The 20,882-nt window shown below is 30.3% G+C and overlaps 11 protein-coding genes across 11 annotated transcripts; 7 read left to right on the forward strand and 4 right to left on the reverse strand. All coding sequences in view use genetic code 12, as the record gives it.

Moving 5' to 3' along the window:
• Positions 1-773: 773 nt before the first annotated feature.
• RJT21DRAFT_79745 (uncharacterized protein) lies at positions 774-3,368 on the forward strand (the record flags this gene model as incomplete). Its single annotated transcript, XM_064885229.1, has 1 exon — positions 774-3,368. One exon carries the CDS (start codon positions 774-776, stop codon positions 3,366-3,368), a length of 2,595 nt encoding a protein of 864 aa, XP_064741680.1.
• Positions 3,369-3,650: 282 nt separating this feature from the next.
• On the forward strand, positions 3,651-4,754 carry RJT21DRAFT_118023 (inorganic diphosphatase). Its single transcript, XM_064880912.1, has one exon. The coding sequence runs from the start codon at positions 3,713-3,715 to the stop codon at positions 4,724-4,726; it is 1,014 nt and encodes a 337-aa protein (XP_064741681.1). The 5' UTR covers positions 3,651-3,712; the 3' UTR covers positions 4,727-4,754.
• A 30-nt stretch (positions 4,755-4,784) lies between these two features.
• NUP188 (Nup188p) lies at positions 4,785-9,825 on the reverse strand. Its single transcript, XM_064880913.1, has one exon. The coding sequence runs from the start codon at positions 9,784-9,786 to the stop codon at positions 4,864-4,866; it is 4,923 nt and encodes a 1,640-aa protein (XP_064741682.1). The 5' UTR covers positions 9,787-9,825; the 3' UTR covers positions 4,785-4,863.
• A 203-nt stretch (positions 9,826-10,028) lies between these two features.
• On the forward strand, positions 10,029-11,458 carry ERG12 (mevalonate kinase). Its single transcript, XM_064880914.1, has one exon. The coding sequence runs from the start codon at positions 10,051-10,053 to the stop codon at positions 11,350-11,352; it is 1,302 nt and encodes a 433-aa protein (XP_064741683.1). The 5' UTR covers positions 10,029-10,050; the 3' UTR covers positions 11,353-11,458.
• Positions 11,439-12,556, reverse strand: RJT21DRAFT_118026 (uncharacterized protein). Its single transcript, XM_064880915.1, has one exon. The coding sequence runs from the start codon at positions 12,453-12,455 to the stop codon at positions 11,469-11,471; it is 987 nt and encodes a 328-aa protein (XP_064741684.1). The 5' UTR covers positions 12,456-12,556; the 3' UTR covers positions 11,439-11,468.
• On the forward strand, positions 12,557-13,100 carry PPT2 (holo-[acyl-carrier-protein] synthase). The gene has a single exon (XM_064880916.1). The coding sequence runs from the start codon at positions 12,664-12,666 to the stop codon at positions 13,087-13,089; it is 426 nt and encodes a 141-aa protein (XP_064741685.1). The 5' UTR covers positions 12,557-12,663; the 3' UTR covers positions 13,090-13,100.
• On the reverse strand, positions 13,101-14,928 carry GUA1 (GMP synthase (glutamine-hydrolyzing)). Its single transcript, XM_064880917.1, has one exon. The coding sequence runs from the start codon at positions 14,791-14,793 to the stop codon at positions 13,204-13,206; it is 1,590 nt and encodes a 529-aa protein (XP_064741686.1). The 5' UTR covers positions 14,794-14,928; the 3' UTR covers positions 13,101-13,203.
• Positions 14,929-15,305: 377 nt separating this feature from the next.
• RJT21DRAFT_124670 (uncharacterized protein) lies at positions 15,306-15,641 on the forward strand (the record flags this gene model as incomplete). Its single annotated transcript, XM_064882793.1, has 1 exon — positions 15,306-15,641. One exon carries the CDS (start codon positions 15,306-15,308, stop codon positions 15,639-15,641), a length of 336 nt encoding a protein of 111 aa, XP_064741687.1.
• Positions 15,642-15,791: 150 nt separating this feature from the next.
• On the forward strand, positions 15,792-17,274 carry YTM1 (Ytm1p). Its single transcript, XM_064880918.1, has one exon. The coding sequence runs from the start codon at positions 15,834-15,836 to the stop codon at positions 17,229-17,231; it is 1,398 nt and encodes a 465-aa protein (XP_064741688.1). The 5' UTR covers positions 15,792-15,833; the 3' UTR covers positions 17,232-17,274.
• Positions 17,273-18,968, reverse strand: RJT21DRAFT_16594 (uncharacterized protein). Its single transcript, XM_064883528.1, has one exon. It carries the CDS (start codon positions 18,740-18,742, stop codon positions 17,315-17,317), a length of 1,428 nt encoding a protein of 475 aa, XP_064741689.1. The 5' UTR covers positions 18,743-18,968; the 3' UTR covers positions 17,273-17,314.
• Positions 18,969-19,195: 227 nt separating this feature from the next.
• RAM2 (bifunctional protein farnesyltransferase/protein geranylgeranyltransferase) lies at positions 19,196-20,158 on the forward strand (the record flags this gene model as incomplete). Its single annotated transcript, XM_064885271.1, has 1 exon — positions 19,196-20,158. The coding sequence occupies one exon, from the start codon at positions 19,196-19,198 to the stop codon at positions 20,156-20,158; it is 963 nt and encodes a 320-aa protein (XP_064741690.1).
• Positions 20,159-20,882: the final 724 nt, after the last annotated feature.

Below are 20,882 nucleotides of genomic sequence, written 5' to 3' on the forward strand. Positions count from 1 at the left end.
AATCAAATTATGCTGATAAATTAATAATATAAAATTAAATTAACAAGGAGCACATGATATTTATTGATATTTCTTCAAAACCAGTAAATACAAACCCCCTACATATACACAAGCACGGCTAACAACCATCTAGTCGCGACAAATTAAGCCCACAACTTAAAACATGTCGTGTCGCATCGCAGCCCTGGTCAATATTCAGCGGAAATGTCATGGCTGCTTTGTGTCATCCTCATCGACAAAGAAATTTGATCAATGTTTGTTTTGACTTGAAATGGGATACAGCAATCGACACGGCGAATCTCTCGTAGTCAATAGAGTCACGCAATACAAACCCAATAATCAGTAGACTAATAAATATACATGTATAGTAATGTAGAAATATTGAGTGTAATTGTAGAGTTGTAACCAAAATCATTTTAACCCCGACACTGTGAATAATATAGTCTCCACCTCATTGCGTTTCAGTTTAGGCAATTTCAATTTCGGGTTCCATTTCTGTCTTCGACTTCGACTTCCACTTCGACTTGAATTCGAATTCGATTTCAATTCCATTGTAATTTCGAGTTTAATTTCTTATTATTACTGTTTACTTTCTTTATACTTTCGCAGTACCATTATAACTTGTTTATTCAACTAAAGCCTGTATATTCTTGTTGGATATTAACGGGTCTCGTACACCTTGTTCTTTAATCGTAATCATCCACCCATAATTTTTCACCTCATCAACCACATTTTGCATACCCCCCAAATTATAAAATTAATAAATTATCATTATGGCTACAACAACAGCAACTTCTACATCTGCTGTTCTTTCCACATTAGTGGCTAATTTAATTTTATTTGGAATATTTATAGTATGTTTCTTATTATTAAGATTGAAATTTAAAAGAATCTATTCTCCAAAATCTTCATTTGAACTTGTACCTGAAGAACAAAGACCAACTCCTTTACCAAAGGATCCAGTATCATGGATTTTTATACTTTTAACAAAACCTCATTCATTTATTATTCAACAAGCAGGTATTGATGGTTATCTCTTTTTAAGATTTCTTTTCATTTTTGGTTTAACATTCTTATTTGGTATGTTAACTTGGACAATTTTATTACCAATAAATGCAACAAATGGTGTTGGACAAACTGGTTTAGATCAATTATCTATTTCAAATATTAAAAATAAACATAGATATTATGCACATGCATTTATGAGTTGGATCTTTTATGGAGGAGTTATCTTTGTTATTTATCGTGAATTATTCTTTTATAATTCTTTAAGAACAGCCGTTTTATCATCTCCAAAATATGCAAAAAAGTTATCTTCAAGAACAGTTTTATTTCAAGGTGTCCCAGATACTTTATTAGATGAAAAGCAATTCTTTAAAATTTTTAGTGGAGTTAGAAGAATTTATGTTCCTAGAACTCAACGTGAATTAGAAGGTAAAGTTAATAAAAGAATTCAATTAGTTAATAAATTAGAAGCAGCTGAAAATAAATTATTAAAAACTGCTGTTAAAAACAAATTAAAGGCTGATAAAAAGAAAGAAGTCTTAGAACCAGTCGATGAAATTAGTGCTTATGTTCCTGAAAATAAAAGACCAAGACATAAAATTGGTGGTTTCTTTTCTAAAAAGACTGATACTATTAGATATTGTCAAGAAGAAATTCCTAAATTAAATATTGAAATTAAAAAGTTACAAAAGAAATTCAGAACTAATAAACCAAAGAATTCAATCTTTGTTGAATTTGAAAATCAATATTATGCTCAATTAGCTTATCAATCAACGGTTCATCATAATCCTTTAAGAATGAAACCAGTTTTTACAGGTATTGAACCATCTGAAGTTAATTGGTCTAATTTAAGAATCTTTTGGTGGGAAAGAATTACTAGAAGAGCTATTGCATTTTCTGCTGTTGTTACACTTATTATTTTATGGGCTATTCCTGTAGCATTTGTTGGGGTAATTTCAAATATTACTTATTTAACTAATAAATTACCTTGGTTAAGATGGATTTTAAGAATGCCCCATTTCTTATTAGGTATAGTTACTGGATTATTACCAACTATTTTATTAGCAATTTTAATGATGTTATTACCAATGTTTATTAGAGGTATGGCTCAAGTAGCTGGAGCTCCATCACTTCAACAAGTTGAATTATTTACTCAAAATACTTATTTTGCTTTCTTAATGGTTAATGGTTTCTTAGTCACTGCTTTAGCATCTTCTGCAACTTCAGTGGTAACTCAAATTATTGAAAAGCCAACTTCTGCTTTAGATGTTCTTGCAAATAATTTACCAAAATCTTCAAACTTTTATATATCTTATCTTATTTTACAAGGTTTAACAGTTTCTTCAGGGGCTTTATTTCAAGTAGTGGGATTATTCTTATATTATATTTTAGGTTATCTCTTAGATGGAACTGTTAGAAAGAAGTGGAATAGATTTTCAGGTTTAGGTTCAGTTGCTTGGGGTACAACATTCCCAATCTTTACAAATTTAGCATGTATTACATTAATTTATGCTATTATTTCTCCAATGATTTTATTATTTGCAACCGTGGCATTTTTCTTAATTTTTATTGCTTATTCTCATAATTTAACTTATATATTCATTGAAAGTCCAGATACAAGAGGTTTACATTATCCAAGAGCCTTATTTCAAATATTTACTGGACTTTATATTGGACAAATTTGTCTTTTAGGTATATTTGCTGTTGGTAAAGGTTGGGGACCAATTGTTCTTCAAGTTATTGGATTATTATTTACAATATTTTGTCATTTCCATCTTAATGAAGCATTTGATAATTTAATTAATGTTGTTCCATTTGATTGTATGAGAGCTTTAGATGGAATTTCAAATACTGCATCATATGAAGGAGTTTCAGAATATAAATCTAAAGTATTAGATCGTAAAAAGAATAGGAAATCTACTCAAATGGATAAACAAATTCTTGAAGATGCTCGAGAATCTGAACAAATTAAACAAGATATAATTAATGAAGATTTAGCATTTAATGAAGATGAAAGTGAAAAATCAATTATACCATTAATGGCCGATCGAGATTTTAAAACTACTGAATCTAAGAATCCTCTTATAAGATTTATTAGACCTGATGTTTTCCTTAATTATAGACATGCCAAGAGCTTATTACCTGCTACATATAATATTGAACCAGATACTACTGATGATAAACATGCTTATGATATGCCAGTAGTTTCAGCCATATGTCCTGGAGTTTGGATTCCTGCTGATCCAATGGGATTATCTAAAATTCAAATCGAAGAGCTTAGTTCTATAGTTAATATTTCCGATGAAAATTCAGGGTTTGATGAAAAGGGTAACATTAAGTTTCTTGGTGAAGCTCCAAATTAAACTCATACATTCACCACAAACCCTAAAAATTCTTATATATTATTTATTTAATTAATTATTATTTATTTATTTATTTACGTTTAATTATACATTAAACTCATTTCTCGTTACTCGTTATTTGTTACTACCCCAAATAAACATTTCTTGTTCATTCATTGTTGTAGCCGTACTATTTTACCCTTACTTCCGGTGTGGGGATTTTTCATCCTCGGAATGGGGAATGTACCGAAAAATTAGTCGGAACAGGAAATTGAATATTCGATAGTCTACTCCGAATCTGACAACTGAATTGGGGTATAATTATATGTTATCAGTGAGATAAGTGAGTATCGTGATTTGTGAGCATGTTCTTTTCTTCAAGACTGGTTAAGTTTATAAGCGCACCATTAAGTATGAGTTGTACTAGAGCTTCAGCTCGTTTAAATCTTACTTACCAACATTTAAGTGCCAGTAGTTACACCACCACCACCACCAATACAATTGATAGTATAGGTAATATTAATCAAGGTACTAAATATACATCTGATTTTAAGAATTATGCTATTAATAAACTGACAGGTAAAGTATTATCATACTTTCATGATATACCATTAGATTTAAATATTGAAACTAGAGAAGCTAATATGATTGTAGAAGTACCTCGATGGTCGAATGCAAAATTTGAAATTAGTACTAAATTAGATGGTAATCCAATAGTTCAAGATATTAAGAATGGACAAGTAAGATTTGTTAAGAATTTATTTCCTCATCATGGATATATTCATAATTATGGAGCATTTCCACAAACATGGGAAGATCCTACTACAGAAAATGAAAAATTAGGACTTTTCGGTGATAATGATCCATTAGATGTTTGTGAAATTGGTTCAGCGATTTTACCTACTGGTACAATTAAGAGAGTTAAAATTTTAGGTTCATTAGCATTAATTGATGATGGAGAATTAGATTGGAAAGTAATTGTTGTAGATACTCAAGATCCTTTAGCAAAAGAAGTCTATGATATTCATCATTTATTTACAAAATGTCCAGGATTATTAGAAACAACAAGACATTGGTTTAGAGATTATAAGTTAGCAGATGGTAAACCCCAAAATGAATTTGCATTTAATGGTGAATATAAAAATCTGAAACAAACTCTTGAAATTATTCAAGAATGTAATCAAAGTTGGAAGAGGTTAATTGCTGGTAAAGTTAAAGTTAGTGATAATAAGAATATTCCTACTATAGCTAATGTTACATTAAGTACTACTCCACAGTATAGGGGGACATTTGATGATTCATTACTTAATAATCCCAGTAGACCAGATGCAGTAATTCCTCCACTTGTACATAAGAATTACTTCATCTCTACCGATTGAAGTTAGAATTTATTTATTATTAATGTGTGTATATGTTGTATATGTTATGTATGCTATATATATGTTGTATATGTTATGTATGCTATATATATGTTGTATATGTTATGTATATGTTGTATACACTATCTATACACTATCTATGAAAGGTACTCCTTAAGACTACGGATCTCATTAATTAAATCATTAACAAACTTATCATGAACTTCTCCTCCCGCTTCAATGATTCGTCTTTCTTCTGATGAACTAGGGACAACTCTAGAAGTTAAGAATTTGGGATGTTTCAATAAATTCGAAATACATTGAATGAATTCTTCTCGCTTAGATTCAGATTCTAATCCTGGTAATACTTTAATATCAATATCAATATCAATATCATTATTATTAATATTTCCATCATTTAAATAGGCAGTGACATTAAGAGATTTTAATAATTCAAGAATTAAAATTATTTGACTTGTTTCAGCCACAGTTGAAGTAGAAATTCTTATGGATGAAGAATCTTCCAGCCAACTTTGTATACAAGATTCAATTTGTTTACTAAATAATTGTAATGCCACACAAATTTCCGGTAATATAGATGAACCAAGTTTTGATAAACTAATTATAATTATTGGTAATATTCCATTAGTCCATAATGCATGATATTGACCACCATTTGATTCACTAAGATTCCCATTTTTAATAATTTTTGATATTGAACTTTCAACTAATACCACAAATAATCCGGAATTTATACATTTTTCAGCAATGATTTCAAAACTCATTAATTCTTGAATAAACATTAAACTTAATTGGGCAAAAATATGTTCATCATTAACTTCTATAGTATGAGAAAATGAATAAAGATTTAATAATGCTTTAATAGTTTCATTTTCTTCAACTAATAATGCCATTTCATTATGTAATGCTAAAGAAGATTTCATATTAACAAATACTTTTAATATACTAAGAATTATCATTAAATCATCAATTTTATCATTTAATTTAGTTGATTTATGATTCTTACCTGATGATTTACTTAAATAGACTTCATTTTGTAATTCAATTAATAAAGTTCTAGTTCCCTTAGTAAAGATTAATTCAAATAAATCTCGAAATATACTTAAATATTCAATAAGAATTCCTGAATCTTCTTGAATTAAACTTAATGCACAATAAATTATCTTTAATAATGATCTATAATATCCTCGAGATGATGCTAATGATGGTAAAAAGTTCATACTTGAACTAGATAATAAATCAAGAGAATATTTAATAACTTCAAAGATTTGTTCTGATTTATTCTTTAATTCACCCTTACTATAAAGTGAATAAAATAAATAGAATGCCAATTCAATTCGTTCTTGATATACTTCTTCAAATATCGTTGAAGCAAGTCCTTCATTAATATTTGTATTTAATAAATGAATTACAAAATCTAATAATTTCAAACTTAATGGGCCATTAAATTTCCGACAATAAGAAGTTATTAAAGCTCCAAACGATTTAGAACTCGAGATTTGGGCATCTAAATATTGTAAATTAATACTTGAAGCTATAACTTGTTCTCTTAATTGAGTCCAGGCTGTTTGAGTATGGAATAAATTATCCATTAATGGTAAATTATATAAAGTAGATATGCCAAATCGATTTCTTTTATTAAGAGTACTGGTAAATTGATATAATTCAAATTGAGGAAATAATGATGTAAATGAAGTTTGAACATTAGTTTGAAGTGATGGACGATAACCACTAACAATGAATTTATTCTTAGCTAATTTCAGAAATTTATCAGAAGCCATAAATTCAAATATAATATCATTAATTTGTTGATTTTTAGAAGTAAATAAGTATAATGATAACACTTCTGCTATTTTCGAGGCTAATTTTAATTCATAACATTGTAATAAATAATCATCGGAAGATATTAATTCTCCATTAATATTAATATCTTGAGTTAATCGATTAATTAATTCATTAATGAATTCATTATCATTTTCAGTATTATGACCGGCTGTCCAAGAATTTAATGTTAATGATATAGCATCTACAAGGGGTAAACTAACTGAATTAGGATAATATTTCATATCTCGAACATTCTTTTTCATAATTTGTAATAAAGAAATATTCTTTTTGGTTGTAGTTGTAGTTGGGGTATTAGTAAAATCTCCAAATACATCTCTACCACTTAAGAATAATACTGAAAGTCCTTCTTGATCTCCTCCCATAACTGCACATATGAAATCATATAATGATACTTTAATTTTATAATCATCAAATGAATTATCTAAATCTACTGCTACTGAATGGAATAATACTTGAGAATAATATTCTCCTAAATGAGATAATAATGATGGTTTATCCTTTTCCCATTTCCCATTAGTTAAACAAGTTATTAAATCCAATACTTCCTTTCTATAAGTATCAAATTGAGAATAAGCAGCCACTAAATTAGGTAATAAAGTAAATAAATGAATTTCAAACGCTGAAGGAGGAGAATTTAAATTAGATCTAATTCTAATAATTAATTGAGAAAATGTTAATGAACATCTAATCCAATTATCATACCAAAATCCAGAAATATCATTAATTTCATACACGGTTAAAATATCCGGAAATGATTTAATTAATTGTAATATAGGTGAAGTTGATCGAGCATATTCTTCGGAAGTTACAAGAAATGATTCTAAAATTATATTAGCAGCTTCACCAAATACATTTGTAACTTTATTAATTGAATTAATTGAATGAACTGCGGCTAAAATATTTGAAAATATATCTAAAGATAATACCCCAATTTGTAAATTTTCAAATGGATGTTTAAATTTACAATAAGTTGAACTTTCAAAGACTAATAATAAATGTTGAATGAATTTACTAAGAATAATTGATTTTGATTTAAGGGGATAATCTTCAATTAATGATAAACAATTTTCAACTAAAGTATCAGTTAAATATATAATTGAAGTAGTTAATTTATATTCTCCCAGATTCATTTCTATACTACCAAAGATTGTAGATATTATCCCTTCTTTACCATCATGAGATAATAATGAAGATTTAGCAAGACATGGCCATATTCTATAAGAATAAATTGGCATTAATTGAGTTAATAAATCAATTACTAAAGTAATAACTTCAACATTTCTGGCATGTAATCCTTGTTCTAATAATCTTAATATAACTTCAATTATATCTGAATCTTCAGTATAGGCCGACATTGAATCTAAGACTTGTTTAATTTCATCATTTGAATTATCTTTTACAACTGAAATTAATAATTGTAAAATATTTATAATAAATTGTAATTTTTCATGATCTTTATTACCAAATAATTTAGAAGTATTTTGTAATACTCTTCCTAATAATGCCCATCCACTATATTTATATAAAAATGTTACTAATACTTCATTTGGATTCAGGGATGGTAAAATCTTAGCTTTAGTACCTTTATCAAACATAAATGAGATCTTTTTATTGGATTCATAAGGTGGATAAACATCAATTAATTGAGATAATTTAACTAAATCAGTATTATCTTGATCAATTTCATGAGACTTTAAAAAATCTTCTCGATTAAATAAATGAATATATGATTTTAATTCATTAAATTCTTCAAGAGCAAAATTCCCATTAATGGATGCTAATTTTAAATAAGGAGTTATTTGAATGGGGAATTTAGCTCGAGCTAAGATTATAGCATTAATACTTGATTCATTATCAAAGAATTTAGTAATTATACTATTAGGAGCTAATTTAAGTACACTAGCAATACAATCAGATATATTATCATTTATAGTAATTACTGGTAAACTTGAAATAATTATCCCAGATAATATAGCAGCATAAATATCATTAAATTTTAATATTTGAGATAATTCCTTAATATGACCAAATATATCTAATTTAGCACATTTATTAGAAAGTTCATTAATATATGAATCTAACTCTTCAATACTAATTGATTTAATAAATTTATGAGAAGATTCTATGGTGGGAAATTCTTGAATGAAATATAATTTTCGAAGTAATATAAGTAACCAACTATATAATACTGTTGGATTAATGATAATAGATGAAGAAATATAATCATGTAATTGTTTAACTACTTCAACATCACTTACAAATGTAGTACCAGTAGTTTGATTAGTGGTCGTAGTATCATAACTATTATCTAAATCCAAAAATTGAATAGAAATTATACTCATAAGTGATTGTAATATACTTAATGATTCATTATATTCAATATATGAATCAAGTATGGCACCAAATGAATAATTATTCATTAATTTAAACCATTCAAGTCGAGCTTTATTTTCAATTCGAGGATTTTGAAATACTAAATCAACAGTAACTTTACATAATTCAATAGCAAATAAGATATTTTCACAATAAATAATATCATCTAATTGTTTAGATATACCGGTTATATAAGATTTTGAAATTATTGATTCAATAGTAACTTTTAATGCTTGTATAACTTTAATAAGATATTCTGAAGATAAATATAATTCTTTACCTAAATTTTGTATAGTCCGAGATTTAGTACTATTAGTCTTATTATTTAAAAGTTCATTAACTATTTTTAAAATAAGTCGTCTTTCTTTAAGAATTCTTCTGGTATATATAATAAGTCGTTTATTCTCTTGATTTTTAGCTCGATCATCAGGTAATTTACTCTTAAGTTTATTGGATTGTGAAGTTTTAAATTCAGGATTTCTCTTATAAGATTGACTTATAACTCGTAATATTTCATTCCCATTTAAGTCTAATATTTTATAAAGATTTTTACTATCATGAATATTAGTACTAGTTATATCAGTATATATGATAGATCTTAAAGTGATTTCTTTAGTGGTATCTTTAAAACTTTCACTATTATCAACACTATGGAATGGTAATGCATTGAATAGAAGTTTACTATGTAATAGTAAAAATTCATCTAATGCATCTAATATATATGGATCATGACAAGTTCGTAATAATGTAAGTGCATTATCAAATGTCCAAAATTGAGTGGGTTGAATCGGCTTTAACGGGAGACTCTCTATATGATTACTTCTCAATTGAAGTGACGACATATCCACCAAGTTGTCAATCAGTGTGTAGGCTGACTTTTGTCTGATTTAACTAATTGGTAAACAAAGGTGTAGTGAATATTCAACGGCATCTACGATTTTTTTCTTCAGAGCCGCGACATTTTGACATTTTTGTTTTTCTTCCTGCCTTTTGTCGCGCGACATCACCAACCCCAATCTGTGTGAGTGTCTGTGTTATACGACAAAAGTGAAAAATGTCCAAAACCATTCATTAAATTTAATAGATATCATCCTATTATAGGCTTAATGACCGAAACGACATTCTTTGTCAGTGCTCCAGGAAAGATAATTATCTTCGGAGAACATTCGGCAGTATATGGGAAACCAGCCATTGCTGCAGCTCTTAGTTTAAGAGCATATTTACAAGTTAGTAGGAATGATAATGAAAATGAAATTACATTAAAATTCCCCGATATCGATCTTAGTTATACATGGAATAAACATGATATACCATGGACTGAAATAAGAAAGTTTATTACTTATGAAAATGGAAAACCAGTAACTACTGAAGAATTAGTTCCAGAAATTGTCGATAAAATATCTAATTTACTTGGTGATATACCTTCTAGAACTCATTTTACTACATGTCTTTCATTTCTTTATTTATATACTCATTTATGTACTGAAGATGTACCAGGAAATACTTTTTGTATTAGATCTACTTTACCTATTGGTGCAGGTTTAGGATCTTCTGCTTCAACTGGTGTATGTTTAGCAGCTGCATTATCAGTATTAAGTGGGAAAATTAATAGTCCAACAACTTCAATTCATGATAAATCTTCAAAAGATGAAACTCATCAATTAGAATTTATTGATAATTGGTCATTAATGGGAGAAAAATGTTTTCATGGTAATCCATCAGGAATTGATAATGCTGTAGCAACTTATGGTGGAGCAGTAATGTTTCAAAGAGTAAGTGTACCATCTCAACCATCTATTCGTACAACCATGAGAAATTTCCCCTCCATGAAATTACTCCTTACCAATACTAAAATTCCTAGAAGTACAGCGGATTTAGTGGGTGGAGTTGCTAAAAGAAATTCAGAATATCCAAAATTAACTTCTCCAATTTTAGATGCTATGGGTAATTTAGCTTCTGAAGCTTATAAAATTATGACAGCACCTGAATTTGGTCATGTTGAACTTGAAACTTTAAGAGAATTAGTAGAAATTAATCATGGATTATTAGTAGCTATTGGAGTTTCTCATCCTGCTTTAGAAAAAGTTAAAGTTATTGCTGATATTAATAAGATCGGTGCAACAAAATTGACAGGTGCTGGTGGTGGAGGATGTGCAATAACTTTAATTGATGAATCGTCACCAATAGAATCTATTCATAAAGCCATTAATGAATTTGGAAGAGAAGGTTTTGATTCATTTGAAACATCTTTAGGAGGAAAAGGAGTAGCAATGTTGACCAAACATGATGTTAGTGAAGAAAATAGAAATGTCGTATTCTCCTTAGAGGAATTCTCCGCCTTAAAGGATAGCATAAGTATTGAGCATCAAATAGGTACTTCAGGTACTAATAATTGGAAATACTGGTAATGTTCATTTTCATGTAAAAGTTTTGCATTATTTTCTGTTAATAGAGTAAAATAGAATGTATATAATACAAAAGTTAATAATAATAATAATAATATGTATTAATAAATTATTTACAGTTAGATACCTCTATTGAATTCTAAAGTTTCTATAGGAGTTCCATTTGAATCTTTAAGATTATGGAACTTTTCTTCTAAGTTTTTCACCGGTAAGTGTCTTCTTTGAGGGAAAACAGCAAGAGCAAATGGTAATGCAACTAAAGAAGTTGCAAAGATTAAACCAATATTGGTTATTATTTCTAAACTCTTTGGTTTACCCTTTAAAAATCTTGACTTTTGAAGTTTTACTAAAATTAATGGTGGAATTACCATAATTGGTGTAGCATTAATAACTCTACTGGCAGCAGTTTCACCAACTGCATATACAGCAGCAGTTTTAGAAGTTCCAACTTCATTACCAGATTTATCATAAACAGTAATACCTTTTTTAATTTCTTCACTTCTCATTAAAAATACATTAACTACACCTGCTGATACTACTGCAGCAAATGGAACTAATCTACCTAAAATAAGTCTAGTATTTGGTTTTAAAGATTTTAATCTTGGAACTATTGCATTTAATCCTAAAGCTACTGAACATGAAGCTGTAACAGCCATAGAATAATTTACGGCGATTTGTTTAGTAGTTAGTGGATGAGATTTATTAGCATTAGCGGTATTAATAGCAACATTTAATGATTGATTAGCAACTTGCCAAAATAATGTACCAACAGTACCTAAATTTGGTGTTAGCATACCTGCTGTAACTACTAAATTAGATAATACACATGAACTCATTCTGAATGGTAAAAATACAGTTTCCCCAGTATCTGGATGTAAAGTCGAATCCAAAACTCTTTTAGCTCTCCAAAGTTCTGGTGTCATAGATCCTAATACCCCATTCTTATAATCCCAGATCTTTCTTTTTGCATCTTCAACATCTCTGGTAGAGTTCAATAACATAGTAGGATCTGAAATTTCAGCACAGTGTCTAACTCTACCCCAGTAAGTCGACAAATCATAACGAGAACTTGGTAAAGGTACAGATCCTGCTACAGTAGAAGCCATTTTTCGATAATTCTATAGTATTTAGTGTGATGATTCATAGGCCGTCGCTAAATTTTTCAGTTGACTCACTGCGCAGTACGCACCCAATTTTCAGATAACGGAGCGGAAATCAAAATAAGCACTAAGCACTAAATACTAAGTAGTAGTCAGCAATAATCATCAATCTGGGAGTACCCCCATTAATAGACAGAATACAATAAATATTAATATGGTAAGAATTCCTATAACCAGAGGAATTGGAGTGGACATTACCAGTATCACCCGATTTAAAAAATTATTGAGTAAGGATCATGAGTTTGTTAAGAGGCTAAGCTTAAGGATATTACATCCTCAGTATGAATTAAAGAAATTTGAAGAATTACAAGAGATAACCAATACTAATCAAGGGTTAATATTTTTCGCGGGAACATGGGCTTCTAAGGAAGCGTTATATAAATCCTTGAGTATTGAGGGTCAAAAAAAGTTTAGGTTTAAGGATTGGTATAGAAAGTATGATGAGAATGGGAAACCTCTGATACATAATGATCAATATCATGAAGATCATGAATTCTTGCTTACAGTATCACACGATGAGGATGTACTTGTAGCCAATGTTGTGCGACAAGAATATGTTACTATAGGTGATAGTGATTAGTAATTAGTGATGTCTAAATATTACAGTGTATTATAGTAAGGAGATATGATACTTCTATGTATATATATATATATATAAATATATGTTAATGTTAATAATAATGGTATGTTACATTTATTCCCATTCAACAGTAGCTGGAGGCTTGGAAGTGATATCATAAGTAACACGAGCAACACCTTCAACTTCGTTAACAATTCTAGAAGCAACTCTCTTCAAGAAAGCAGCTTCGAAAACGAACCAATCAGCAGTCATAAAATCAACAGTGGTAATGGCTCTTAAGGCAATAACTTGTTCATAAGTTCTTTGATCACCCATAACACCAACTGATTTAACTGGTAATAAAGCAGCAAATGCTTGAGAAATTTCTTTATATAATCCGGCCTTTTTAATTTCTTCAATAAAGATGAAATCAGCTTCTCTGGCAATTTTAACTTGTTCCTTAGTAACTTCACCTAAAACTCTAATAGCTAAACCTGGACCTGGGAATGGATGTCTCCAAACTAAATCATGTGGTACACCTAAAAGTTCACCTAAATGACGAACTTCATCTTTGAATAATTCTCTTAATGGTTCAATTAATTTTAATTTCATATCTTCTAATAAACCACCAACATTATGATGAGTTTTAATGGTTTGAGATGGTCCCTTAAATGAAATAGATTCAATAACATCTGGGTATAAAGTACCTTGTAATAAATATTCAATTTCTTGACCAGATTTTGGTTTAATCTTAGCAGCTTCATCTTCAAAAACATGAATAAAAGTATTACCAATAATCTTTCTCTTCTTTTCAGGATCAGTTACACCCTTTAATCTTCCTAAGAATAATTCAGAAGCATCAACAACAGTTAAATTAATACCAAGACCTTCAGTTAATGTCTTGTATACAGTTTCAGTTTCATTTAATCTCATAACACCATTGTCAACATAAATAGCATGGAAACGATCACCAATAGCTTCCTTTAAGATTTTAGCACCAACGGTAGAATCAACACCACCAGAAACAGCACCAATAACTTCAGCAGTTGGACCAACTAATTTTCTAATTCTAGCAATTTCAGTATCAACAAAATTTTCCATACTCCAGTTGTTCTTAGCATTACAAATATCAATGGCAAAATTCTTTAATAAAATCTTACCTTGAGCAGTATGAGTAACTTCTGGATGGAATTGAATACCATAAATCTTATCTGATTCATGAGCAATACCAGCGAATGGGGAATTATCAGAAGTAGCAACAACTTTGAAACCAGTTGGTAAAGCATGTAATTTATCACCATGAGACATCCAAACTTGAGAATGATCAACACCTTTAAATAAATCACAAGTAGCATCTTCAACTTGTAAAGTGGCAGGACCATATTCTCTTTTATCACCTCTAGCAACTCCTTTACCATTAATCCAAGCTAATTCTTGCATACCATAACAAATACCTAAAATTGGAACATCCAATTTGAAGATATCATGATCAACATGAGGAGCATCTTCAGCATAAACTGAGTATGGACCTCCAGATAAAATAATACCCTTTGGTTTCCAAGTCAATTCAGAAATCTTTTGAGTACATGGTAACATTTCAGCATAGACATTGAATTCTCTTAAACGACGAGTAATTAAATGAGAATATTGTGATCCAAAATCTAACACTAAAATAGTGTCGAACACTTTGGTGATTTGAACTTCAACGTCTGGTGTGGTAGACATCTTAACTGCTTATTTGTATCCTTTGAAGAGAATGACTCCCAAGAATCAATTCAATAGTTAACAGGTTATAGCACGGTCAATTTTTTTTTTCAGTGAATCTCATCGGAGCCTAGAAATTTTAAAAAATTATTATGGAGTAGATCACGTGCACAAATTGGTTTTTGACTCAGTTAGAGATTAGGTCATTGGAAGTTTATTAAATTGTAAGAAATGGAAATTATGTTCCAAAGGAAGCAAGATGAAAGTTTTGAGGATATGTAGAGTGTTTAAGGTATGTGGTACGTTTAAGGTGTTAATTACTCTGTAAATACTATCATTATGTGTAATCTCAACCGAGTCAATCTCACGGAGTCCCCGCGGAGAGAAACTCTGTCTTTTTAGGACGTGTACCAAAGCAACACTTGAAGCGGCTAAATTAACAGTTACCTGGTTCTTTGTGCTGGCTGAACGCTTAATAGATTTATATCTATTGATTGATTCATTAATTAAGACTAAAGAGACTAAATAATCCGATGCGGTCTTTACCTCCTCCGAGAGTCACTCGGTCCAGACGATGGAAGAGAATCAGAAAGGCCATTGCATCCTTTTTCAAACGTGGACGTATTAGTGACAAAGGTGCCTTTGTTTCCAGTTCTAAAGTCAATTTAAATTCATCCATTTCCACTATAAAGAAATCAAGAATTACATCACGAATACGTAAGGCTAATTTTACTGATGGAGTAGGCTTAATTGATGGCGCCAATGCCGGCTTGAAAACCGCCAGTATGTTTGGTAAACTAATCAAGAGAGCATCATTCCCAGCCATGACTAGGAAATCATCTAAGATCAATATGACTGTTAGGTTTTAACTTCTAACCTAACCACCAAGTAGTTGATATTTGGCTGTGAAAAGTGGTTGCAACTTAGATCACGATCTTGACATCACGTGCCGCAGAGATGAGAAAAAAAATTTGAAAAATATGGGATGGATGCAAGAGCGTATATCATAGTTAATGAATATTGCATTAATTTATTAAATTTTATAATTCAGCACAGAGACAATGAGTGAAGATAAGTCTCAAGTGAAGATCAAGTTCTTCACCAAGGAAGAAGATGAGACATTAAATGTTTCAGATGCTCCATTATATGTGCCAGCATCATTAAAGAGATATGGATTATCAGAAGTGGTAAATCATTTATTAGGTAGAGAAGGAGAAACAGATGAAACTAAACCAATTCCCTTTGATTTTCTTATAGATGGAGTTCTTTTAAGAACTTCTATTCAAGATTATTTAACTAAAAATGGGTTATCTAGTGAAGCCTTTTTAAGTTTGGAATATACTCGAGCCGTATTACCTCCATCATTTTTAGCATCTTTTAATAGTGATGATTGGATTTCTTCTATTGATACTATAAATCCTCAATCTAAATCAGTATTATCAACAAATATGACCATTACTCAAGCCAAAATTTTATCTGGTTCTTATGATGGTATAGTAAGAACTTATAATATGTCAGGTAATGTTGAAAAACAATATGTTGGACATTCAGGTCCTATAAGAGCTGTACAATGGATATCACCAACTCGTGTTGTATCAGCCGGTAATGATAGACAAGTAAGATTATGGAAAACTTCTAATGATGAAGTAACTGATATAGATGATGATGAAGTTCAAGATGGTAAAACTTTAGCTATTCTTGAAGGTCATAAAGCTCCAGTAGTATCATTATCAGTTGAATATAAATCAAATCGTATTTTATCTGCTGGGTATGATAATGTTGTTGGTGTATGGTCTACAAATTACAAAGAAATGACATCTATAAAACCATTAGAATATGATTCTAATGTACTTTCTACTGCATCCAAGAAAAGAAGAAAGATGGCTGTTCAAGATTCAACTATCAGACGTCGTTCTCCATTATCCCTTTTAGAAGGTCATTCACAACCAGTTGAAGATGTTATTTTTGATATTAATGATTCCACAGTAGCATATTCTGTATCTCAAGATCATACTATTAAAACTTGGGATTTAGTTACTTCTCGTTGTGTGGATACTAGAAATACTAGATATTCTTTACTTTCTGTATTACAATTACCAAACATTCATTTATTAGCATCGGGTTCAACTGCTCGTCATATTAATTTGCATGATCCACGTATAAGTTCTACTACTACAGATCAAACATCATCAAAATTAGTTGGTCATACTAATTTTGTAGTAAGTTTAACTGCATCACCATCTAATGATTATATATTTTCATCTGCTTCTCATGATGGTACTGTCAAAGTATGGGATGTTAGAGCTGAAAAGTCATTATATACTATAACTAGAGGTGAACAAGAATCTAAAGAAAAATCTAAAGTATTTGCTGTTTCTTGGGATTCTGATATTGGTATTATAAGTGGTGGTGAAGATAAAAAGATTCAAATCAATAAAGGTTCTGATATTACCAAATAAATAGAGTAAATATGTACAATACAATAGATAGATAATTTTCTATACCGATTACTATATACAAGAAAGAAAGTTAAACAGTAATTCTACTTGGTACTATTCTCCTTTCTAGATGAGGACCACATACTTAATCCGTAATACCCTTGCCACATACTATCCTTATCTGTAACATAGCCTGATAAACCATTTTCTCCGATATCCTTTTGTTTAAGACTATTAATAAAGCTTTTATCTTTCCAACCCATTTTCAGTCGAAGTTGTTGTAATTCTCCAGCATTTAATTCAACTTGGGCTGCACTACCGTATTTCAAAGGTCCCACATTAATCCAGAACCCTCTCTTTATTTTATTGTTTCTTGAGTTTGGAGTGGTTAGATGGTTTATTGCATCGAGATAATCAAGTAGATTTTCAGCTGTATCAACAAAGAAAACAGACAATATGACAATATTTTCGTACTTGTCAGGATCTTCAATTTTGAAATATCGGAAATCATCATGTCTCAAATGCAAATTGTCGGGTTTGTCGAAAACTGGTATGATTTTCTCTGATCGGAATTGGGATGGTGTATCATATAAGTTAGAACATGTATGGACGTATGGGAATAACACAAATGGCTTGTCAGTTGAAGAATATATGAATCTATTACATGCATGCATTAATCCTGAATATTCCACGGCATAGACAGCTCCAAATGTTGGTTCATTCTTATCTGACCCTAAATTGGCAATCTCATGAGCAACTCTACCTAATCCTGAACCTGGAACTATAATACATGTTTTGGCTCTTTGATCTACCGGAATTAATTCATTTAATTGCTTCTTAGTATAATCCAAAATGGGATTAAGTTCCACTATTCCCTTGTTGTTCCAATCACGTAAGTAATGGCCAATTGCCTCTATGACTCTATAATTACTTGAAGATGTTTGATTGACACTACTATCATTCTTCAATTTTTCGAAATCATGGTATGAGAGTCCAAAATCCTCAATGGATTTGTCAGCTATTGCATTCAAGAAAGTTTGATTCGTTTGTATAGATTGATCTATCTTCTTCAACTTGTTCAAGTAACCCACATCCTCACATAATCTCTGTTGTCTCCAACTCATTAACTTGAATAATTTCCTTCTTCTATCATTCGTCTTTTTGGCATTATCTGAATAAGCCTGGAGTGATTTAACTGCAGTAAGAAGTTCAAGCTTGGAATTATCACTTAATGCTAAGAATTGCCCATACCCTGGACCCTGAGTTGTAGGAACATTTTTCAACAGTGAACTACTGGAAGGAAATAATGTTTCAATCAATACATCTACTTGTTTAGAAAATCGAGGTATAAACGATTGAAATATCGTAGTCCGGGATACCATATTACTGAAAACAAATATGGCAACTAGGATTGGTACTTGAGATTTTCCATAGAGATACAGTAATACCAAATAAATGACAGAACCGGTAGTAACAGCCAATAGTAGTAACTCCAGGTCTGAGATCGGAAGATTCAAGGAATTGCTACTCATCCACTGACTTGCTAATTCTGGTTAATGTCCTCTAGCAAGACGTGAAAAATTATAGTTTCGGTCGATAAACCTTTTTTTCCCTATTTGGGTTCTACACCGTATACTGTCGGCCGATTGCAATTACCTGAAGTGTGTAGATATACAGCACAACAATAAATTTTATTATACTAGTACTATATTACTTGTACTAACAATAAACTTCAGATATGCTATTTTATTACTATTACTATTATTACTATAATAAGTCTTTTGTATAGTGTTAAGTAATTCTGACTGAACTTTTAGTACCCCCATAGTTATGAGGTTTGTTAAGCGAATTTCTTGTCTCATTGTACAGGACGAAAGGGGAAATTTGTGATCAAACCATCACATCGACTGTGAAGCATATAAGCCGTTCAATTTGCAATTGTATCAAGTAAGTAAACTTTCTAACATTATTGGTTAATTATTATCATGAGCGAAGTACAATACACATTTGATGACGTAGAACCCGTCAAGATCAATACTGAAGAACCCCAATTATGTCAAATCCTTTACGATGAAGAATATAAAACTACCATGGGATTACTTCTAGCACTTTTACAGAACGAAGAGTATTCTGATAGAGCCTTATATCTCACCCAAAAGGGTATCGAGTTACTTGCATCTCATTACACTATCTGGATATACAGATATGATATATTACTCCATTTAAATAAGGACTTATTTGAAGAGTTAGACTGGTGTGAACAAGTAGCGTTGGAGAATGAAAAGAATTATCAAATTTGGAATTATCGACAATTAATAATTGAGAGAATCTTAGCTACAACCACTGAAACTAGTAGAAAATATGAACCTCATCGTGAATTTCCTATCTTGGAAGCTATGTTAGATTCAGATCCTAAGAATCATCACGTTTGGTCATACCGTAAATGGTTAGTTGAAAAATTTCAATTATTCAGAGATCCTAAGGAATTAGAGTATGTTGAAAAGATTATATTATCTGATTTAAGAAATAATTCAGCTTGGAGTCATAGATATTTCCTTTATTTTTCCAATCCGGAATTAATTACATCTGAAATAGTAGATTCTGAAATTCAATTTGTGAAAGCATTAATTCAGCAATCACCTCAAAACCCATCTAGTTGGAATTATTTATTAGGGATTTACAAATCTCAGAAACTTAATATTGCTGAATTAGAAAGCTTTTGTTTGCAATTCATTGTTCTTGATGAGTTGAAATTACAAGATGAAGAGTTCAACGGGGTTAAAAGTTTATATGCATTAGAGACATTAGCAAAGATAAATTTGAAGAACAAGAAGTACAATGATTCGATTAAGATTTACGATTTGTTAGGATCGCAGTATGACAAAATAAGAGTAAATTACTGGAATTTTGAAAAGAAAAAGGTACAAACGATATTAACTAGCATATAAGGCGTATATAAAATCTCTTTCAGTTAATGTTTTATGTAAGGGACTGAAATCGAATGAGTTTATGATTGATTTATGTAATGCATAAAAGACCGTAAGTTAATTATACAATATTTAGTAATTACGACGCCTGAAAAGGATCTAGTTAAATTAAGCAATCTGAGAAACAATAGACATAAAAATTGACTGCATTGTTACAATAGATATTGGAATTTCATTTAGACAAGATGCCGAGCTCATAACAAGAAGATATGAAATTAAACAGACAAACAAATACTGATAAATGAATTCTTTTCTTGTTTCTACAGATATTGCAAGGCTTGCATTTAAGGTTATGATATCAAAAATTATGATAGCTGCAAACTAATAGGATAAAGTCGCATTTCTGTATCTATATTAACAGATATCTACAATTCTAGTTCAACCTTTGCAGTCCCACATGGTGCACATGATAAGCATGATAAGCATGATAAACATAATGAACATAATGAACATAATAACCTGCTACTACATTAAGCATATTTCTCTAGTACAAATCATCATTGTCTCTTAACAGCACATGTGTAGCTTTGCCCAACTGCAAGATCCTTTTTTTGTCCTCCCGCAGTAAAATTGCGGGCAGTCACTTTAGTGAACTAAGCTCAAAAACTCCAGTGGCAATGCATGTTAACTGAATAAACTGTTACAAGACTCTCTTAGTACAGGTTCTAGAAGTTTTAAACTACAG

The sequence above is a fragment of the Scheffersomyces amazonensis genome (genome assembly GCF_036850825.1).
Source record: "Scheffersomyces amazonensis strain UFMG-HMD-26.3 chromosome Unknown RJT21scaffold_1, whole genome shotgun sequence".
In the NCBI taxonomy this organism is placed as follows: domain Eukaryota; kingdom Fungi; phylum Ascomycota; class Pichiomycetes; order Serinales; family Debaryomycetaceae; genus Scheffersomyces; species Scheffersomyces amazonensis.